The sequence below is a fragment of the Dipteris shenzhenensis genome, chromosome 16 (assembly GCF_047967505.1).
Source record: "Dipteris shenzhenensis isolate YYH24624 ecotype China chromosome 16, Dip_SZ_1.0, whole genome shotgun sequence".
Lineage (NCBI taxonomy): Eukaryota > Viridiplantae > Streptophyta > Polypodiopsida > Gleicheniales > Dipteridaceae > Dipteris > Dipteris shenzhenensis.
In genome coordinates this window covers 25,388,334-25,396,245 of record NC_141611.1, presented here as the reverse complement: position 1 = coordinate 25,396,245, position 7,912 = coordinate 25,388,334, and the positions used below count along the sequence as shown (strand labels likewise).

Sequence of the window (7,912 nt, the reverse complement as noted above, 5' to 3'; positions counted from 1 at the left end):
ACATTGACCTTCACATCATCTTTCTTGCCAACACATTGGTTTACAAGAATCATCATATGTTGTCTCACATTTATTGAATGCAAGGACAAAGGGGCCACAAAGGTGTTGGAAGAGATCCTTTGGACAGAGAGTCTACATATACTTAGTGGAGCACGCGGACTTTACTTTCAAAATCGGATGATTGTTCAATTCCCATACAGCAGTGGGTGAGTATAGTGCCAAAAAACAAGAGGAAACTTCCTTGGAATTAGAGGATCTTTTATGATAAGGGCCCATTGCAATAATAGTGTTTCACTGATATGAAACGCTAGTAAGATTACTCAATTGTGCCTCTATAACATTCTCCCGCTTGTTTATCCATCTCATTTGGAGTACTGAAATCTGTTTGGTTGATATCAACTTTTCTAATGGGGCACTGTTGAAGAAGAAACATATTTTCATTATGTATAACATATTTTCTGCTTTAATCAGATTTTACATCCATATTGTTAGAATACCAAACTGCTCGCCAACTTTCAGGATGCACGAGCACTCGGTCAATGTTCCATCCGGATCCTTTGAGCTGTTTACACAATGCCATTAAATTAGTTATATATTGGCTTCGTAGCATAGGTTGGAATGGAATCCATAAGAAGTTGCCATTCATAAAACATAATTCAATGATAGAACTTTCAATGCAAACAACAAGCTAGTTTGCCATACCTCTGATAAGAATTGTGGATATGTATTTTCCATCCAGGAATTACTCTGAAGTTCTGGGTCATCAACCTCAGACATTCCAAGAAACATTGCTGCAACGAGTGCATGTATGTATGACTTCAAGAAATCTTCTCTCGTTGCATGCCTATGCAGGATTACATAGATCCTTTCCTCCTGGATGATCAACATGTAGTGTCCTGCAGCATAATAATGATAAACATTGCTTTAAGAAATTCCATGCAGATATACAATAATATCTTTCAAAAATAAACTGTTTACAGTGTACCCTTGGAGTAGCGCTGGATCAACAGAGAGAAAAGCTTCCACCTACTCAACAATCAATGCCCACGACAAGCCTCAAGTTAAAATAATTCGAGCTAAGAGACTGCCACTGTAATGAATGTTGCTTGAAAGCACGAATGACATGAACTGAGCACTGTAATTGCCTCAGAAAGGAAATTTACCCTCCGTCTAGCTTGATCGCAGATATCCTTGCTCCAAAAGTGATTTTTTTACTTGAATCACTTGACAGGAATTGTGGCAGTAGTTTCTCTCTTGCTGATAAATCCGAGGGAGTAAGAACTGCAGAACAAATTGAACAGACATGTTCATGATCCTCACAAATGGTTTGTTCATGCCACTAATTGATGATTGATGCACATCTTCAGTATTCCATACTCAGAAGAAAGACTCATAGCATACAAATGCTTGTTCCTGAAATTTTCCTTATAACTTCATGATTCCTCTTTCTGTTGGTCCTATACAAAGTGGCTAGCTTTCCTTTCAACTTTATAGACATGATGTTATTAGACTCATATATACCTTTGTAAGAATCCAATCGTACAAATTCAGATTTTGTTGTTCTTTGAAACATTTTAGTGATTGGGGCTTCTATACTCAAATAAGATATTTCAAAATAGTTAAACAACTAATCACCACTTGGATGAAAATTCAAAGGATTTCCATGTCTACTAAGGTGATAGAAAGATATAACTTTGTAAGACTATAATATATCAAATTGTATAAATTCCTTTTGTTGTTCTTTGAAAATTTTCAGCCGTTCGGGCTTCTCCACCCGCGTAAGATATTCCGATATAGTTGAACACCTAAGCACCACTCGGACGAAAATTCAAAGAATTTGCTTGTCCGCTAAAGTGATAGAAAAATATACCTTTGTAAGACTAGAACATATCCAATCATACAAATTCATATTTTTGTTGTTCTTTGAAATTTTTTGCAAGTGGTTACCATCTGTTCAATTAAACCAACTGATTAAAACAAGAAAACTTTCTTGTTTCTGTAGTGCATGCATCATAGGGGATCATGACGATTGTGATAACATTGCAACTGTGAAGACATGGGAGCTTCCCTCTACGTTCAAATGGAGTGACAAAAAATGGAGAGAAAAACGACTCGCCACAGTTTGGGGAGAGTTTCGATGACCTCATTGACTCTCTGAAAGAGGGGGATAACTTTCCAGTTGTTGAAGCATTTGGGGAGAATGAGGAAGACGACCCATATTTTCTGTTGCAGTGCACAAAACCTAAGCACAAGGTTGAGGAAACATTTAAGGATAATTAGGGAACAACCTATGAGAAGTGGGATGTAGTAGTCGAAACTTTTTGGTACAGAAAAACATCCAAGAGAGGCCACATATAATGGATGCTACTTCACTTGCTGACAGCCACATCAACATATACCTAGATGAATCCAGGAACATTTCCAAACTCATCCTCTAAAAACACAACATAGTGCAGTTTCAATCTCACGAGAGTCACTCATAAGATTGAGAACCATAAACTCCATCATGCATAGCAGGGACTAGCTACTATGACATGCCACATCAGCATGCCAACTACCATGTCTGACTATAAGACTGCCACATCAACATCCAGATTGTTTTCAGCAAGGTGGACAACATAGGTTGCTGCCACAACATCAGCCAGCCTGTCCATGTCACAAATGGCCAATCATCTGATCCATGCACAGTGCTGTGTGCAATCCCCCACTTCCTACTCTGGTGCTAATGGCTACTTGGCTGTACACATGAACGTCAATTTCTAGCTGGATGTCTAGACCGTGGAACATTGATTCCCACCAACCCCCCCCCCCGCGGCCCTTTCAAATGTCAAATCTTTGGGATATTTCTTGGGTGCGATTCAACATCTCCTAATCACATCTGAGGGACCTTCTTGAAGATATCTGAAACATTCATTCTCATGGATTGACCGATAAATAAGACAAATGGCTTTGCTGATTATCTGTTCTCATACAAAATGTCAATGTGCTTTGTCTAAGAGCATGGAACACAAGATGGACAAATGTCTTTGCTGATGATCTGTTCTCGTTGCTTTGTCTAAGAGCATGGAGCACAAGATTCTTTGCAATGGCTATGCAACTTTGGCTGTAACACTTTTGGATGGTTGAATCATCCTTTTATTTGTGGGCAGAACAAATAAAAATATAACAAATTTTATCACTTCACTTTCCATTTAGGCTGCATATGGAGCTCATGATGCTCTTTCATAAAAACTTTCCAAAAATTATTGTTGTGAGGTATACAATTACGTTTCATGATAACACAGAACATCATTTATGTTTGAATAAGATCCTCTTACGATGATAAGGCTGATCTTTCAGAACTTGACCTAATGTGACATAGTCCTTGTTTCAAGCATACTTGCCTTCAAAGTGTCCAGGATGTCAACAGAAATAGTAATAATTACCATAAACATGCTAAGGATAACCACCAATCATGCCAGCAACATTGCGTAATCCTAAAATGTACTCAATGTCTATAAAACGTTTGTCAAAACCTCCATCCAAAGTGTCTGTCAAGCATTCATGACTAGCTGAGTAAAAATATGCTTCACTGAGTGGTGATCCATCTCACCATGGAGTTGTCTAGCTGAGTACAAATATGCTAGCGGAGTTGTCTAGTTGATGCATGACTAGCTAAGTAAAAATATGCTTCACTGAGTGGTGATCCATCTCACCATGGAGTTGTCTCCGTGTGCACTAAGCATGGACAATAAAACTCTTTGTTGTAAAAATCGCATTTATGTCGAGGAGCCGCTAAAATGATGTAGTAGCGCATGGGAGCTGCAATCTCAAAGATTTGATAAACCTTGGTGTGATAGTAGTTTACCAAGCTGAGAAATGAAAGCATGTCATGAACATTCTTTGTAGTTGGACGATTGTGGGTTATCTCGATCTTTTTGGGATCAACTCCATTTGTTTTTTTTTCCGAGAAAATCACTTCTTAAGTATGATTGAAAACCGCGAGAGCAAGCTCAAATGCAAGAATACATCATGCTATGCATTGTAGGATCGATAGGCAAAAGAGAGAGAGCAAGGTGCAAAGAGTCGAGTCTTAGCCGTCACATCAACTAGAATTGTAATGAAAAGAAAAGGTACAATATACTTGTACCTAGACCCTAGGACTAAGTGTCCTAGGTGTCACATAGAACTAAGTGTCCTAAGTGACCTAAAAGGCACAAAATAATCTAAGTGCCTAAACTTATGCCTACAAGGCACATACCATGGCCTATAGGGCATCACTAGAACCACCAGAAGATGGCCTACAAAACCCCCTCCATGGGATGGGCTGAAGTATTCTGGAAACGTCTCAAAATACGTGGTATTTTTTGTCATGGTGGCACATGTTCATCCAAAAGGATATAGCCACATATGAATGTACAAGGTATGTCACATCACGTAACAAAGGGAACCAAGTGTAAAGCCTGTCGAAAGACTTCGAACTTGGGACGAGAAAGTGCCTTTGTAAACAGATCTGCTATGTTGTCCTCTGTAGGAAGATAGGACAACTCTATGTCTCCTACTGACAACCGCTCCAGAACATAATGATAGTGAGCTTCAATATGCTTGGTACACGCATGAAACATTGGGTTACGCGCAATGGCCAAGGCACTCTGGCTATCAGTGTAGACCATAGTGGAGGATGTCTGGCGAATACCAAGATCTATAAGTAACTGTCGAAGCCAAACACACTCTACTGTAGCGGTGAAAGCTGCCCTGTACTCAGCCTCACAGCTAGATGTGGCAACTGTTGGTTGCTTCTTGCTGAGCCAAGAGATACATGAATTGCCAAGCAAAAAACAATTGCTAGTATGTGACACTCTGGTGTCAGAACATCCTGCCCAGTCACTATCCGTGTAAGCATGCATGGCAAGTGAGCCCTGATCACCATAGAAGAGGGCTGAATTCTGAGTGCCTTTGAGATATCTGAAAACTCTCTTCACTGCCTGCCAATGCTGTGAACTGGGCATGTGCATGAATTTGCTGAGCTGAGATACTGCATACTGTAAGTCAGGTCTAGTGTGACATAAATAAATAAGGCATCCAACAGCCTGCTGATAGAGAGTGCTATCACATGGTGGGCTCCCATCATGAGCTGAGAATTTGAAGCCAGGGTCCACTGGAGTAGAGATTGGCTTGCAATCCTCGAACTGAAAACCATCAAGGAGTTGTCCAATATACTTGGACTGTGACATCATGATTACCCCCTCAACATGAGCAAACTAAATGCCCAAATAATAGTGGAGCTGTCCCATGTTTGACATTTCAAAAATCTGCTGCACACAGTCTTGAATATGCTGAGTATCTGGACCCGTGATGAGCATATCATCCACATAAAATCAGCACTAAAAAATTAGATCCACTCCCACGGACATAAAGAGTGGGTTTTGTGGGGCTATTCTGAAAACCAAGGGATAGTAAGTGTGCATGAATTTTGGCATACCATGCCCTGGGTGCCCGCTTCAAACCATGAAGGGCTTTTCTAAGCCGGCATACCTTATTTTCAGAATTAACAACCTCAAAGCCAAGAGGTTGTGTGACATAGACTTCTTCCTGTAGATTCCCATGAAGAAAAGTAGTCTTGATGTCAAGTTGGTGCACTTGCCAATGGTGATGGGCTGCAATGACAATGACACATCTAATGGTAGTAATCCTGCACATCTAATGGTAGTAATCCTGGATGTGGGAGCAAATGTCTCCTCAAAGTCAATGCTGTGTTGCTTACCCTTTTGCAACAAGACGGGCTTTGTGTAGATCTATACTGCCATCAGATTTCCTTTTTAATTTGTAGACCCACCGGGTACCAATGGCATGCTTGCCGGGAGGGAGGTCTACTAATTCCGATGTGTCATTTTTGGCAATGGATTGTAACTCAGCTCTCATTGCATCCATCCACTCTTTGCTGTCAAAAGCATCTCTATGGCACAAAGCCTCTTCATTGCAAGCTGCAGCGAGGAGTGCAAACTCAAGAAAGTGACCATGCATCTGTCTATTCCCTGATCTTGTCCGAGCAGCAAAGGGCTGATCTTGTTTGCTGTCCCTCAATGTATCAAGAAGCCATCTGGGAACTTGCCTTTGCTGTCTATTGACAGCTCTTTCTTCAATCACTGCATCATGAATAGTGGGATCATTTTGTACTGGAAGAGAAACCTGCAAACCAGCATGGGGTAGTGGCTGATCATTGCTTGTTGGAGGGCCTGCAGGAGGCTCATGTTGCGGGTCAAAGTCTTCCTTTGAGGAAGGCAAAGGTAACCAAGAGTCAAAGGCATCAAACATGTCATTGTTGCAGTCCACAAGAGGAGAAGCTGAATGTTCAGCAAAGATTACATCTCTACTGACAATAATTTGGTTGGTATAACCGATACTCTCTGCTCTCCTGGCTGTAACCAATAAATATGCATTTGATTGCCTTGTCATCAAGCTTACGTCTCAGCTGAGATGGTACATGAGCATATGCAAGAGACCCAAAAACTCTCATGTGTGAAAGTGAAGGCTTCCTGCCTTTCCATGCTTCATAAGGTGTAACAGTCCTCAATGCCCTTGTAGCTGATCTATTCAGCACATAGTTGGCACACATCACTGCATCAAGCCAAAATTTATTGGGCAAAGACTTGGCCTTAAGCATGCATCTGGCCATCTCCATTGTGGACCTGTTTTTCCTTTCAGAAACAGGATCCTTTTGAGGAGTGTAAGGAGTAGTACATGAGTGAACAATGCCCAGTGAAGACAAAAATGCATCAAACTCCTTTGACATATACTCTCCCCCCCTGTCTGTGTTGTGGGTGACAAGCTTGCATCCTAATTCATTCTCAACCATATTCAGCCACCTCTGAAAGCATGAGAACACTTCAGATTTAGCTTTTAAAGGATATACCCAGCAATATCTTGTGAAATCATCAATGAGAGTCATGAAATATTTGTACCCCCCAATGGCATTTGTCCTCATTGGCCCACAAACATCACTGTGCACTAGCTGCAATTTCCTTTGTGAGAGTTTTGGACAATTCTTTTGAAAAGGAAACTGATGCATCTTTCCCAAAAGACAACCCTCACACACATGTTTGGAAACTGTGTGAGTTTGAGGTACATCATTTGCCATCTGTTGTGAATGTAACTTTACAAGAGCTCTATAATTGAGATGACCCATTCTCTCATGCCAAAGATGAGTTTCAGCAAGCTGTGAATCTGAAATAGCAAATGCTTCAATAGAAAGTGCAACTGAGTGATGATCAAGGTGATAAAGCCCCTTTTGCAAAGTGCCAGTGAGAACTATGGCATTGTCATCACGAAGATCATAAACTAGGCATCTGTAGCCATAAAAAATCACTCTGAAACTTGAAGTGGCAATTGCTAAAATTGAAATCAAGTTGACTTCAATTCCAGGCACAAAAAAAACATTTGTCAAAGTGACAGGATGGCTTGAAATGGATGTGAGCTACACATCTCCAATTCCTTTTACAGCATAGGAAGCATTATTAGCACATGTGACAGTCCCCCCTCGAGGTGCATCTGCTAAAGAATGAAACAACTGTTTGCAAGATGTGACGTGCTTGGAGGCACCACTATCAAAATAACAAGACTGAGCGTCATTAGCAATAAAGAGTGCATCAGCTTTGGAGGGATCAAATGAGCAATGGACAGCCCATGCCCAATCATCGTGAAGAGCATGTGCATGTGAAGCATCTGTTGGCTCATGGGATTCAATAGCATGTGAGGCATTAACTGTCAATCCTGCTTTCTTTTTCTCCGAAGCAATGCGCTTCCTGCATTCTGAAATGTCATGTTCAGGCTTGCTTTGCAAGACTGGATGTGTGGAATAATGATTCTCTTGCATGATAAGGCAATACATGAATGTGCATTTGCATCTCTTGTATCCCATCTTGACTGTTCTTGA

General features: G+C 40.8%; 1 protein-coding gene across 1 annotated transcript in view; it reads right to left on the bottom strand.

Annotated features, from left to right (window-relative positions):
- Window positions 1-386: 386 nt before the first annotated feature.
- The window catches only part of RUS3 (root UVB sensitive protein (Protein of unknown function, DUF647)), a 114,209-nt gene continuing 106,683 nt past the window's right edge, over window positions 387-7,912 (bottom strand). The window contains exons 12-15 of the mRNA XM_087387361.1: window positions 1,164-1,281; window positions 986-1,026; window positions 703-896; window positions 387-562 (exon numbers count right to left, since the gene is read on the bottom strand). Of these exons, the coding sequence (XP_087243487.1) occupies window positions 464-562; window positions 703-896; window positions 986-1,026; window positions 1,164-1,281 (452 nt within the window). The 3' untranslated portion in view covers window positions 387-463. The remainder of the gene's footprint in view (window positions 563-702; window positions 897-985; window positions 1,027-1,163; window positions 1,282-7,912) is intronic.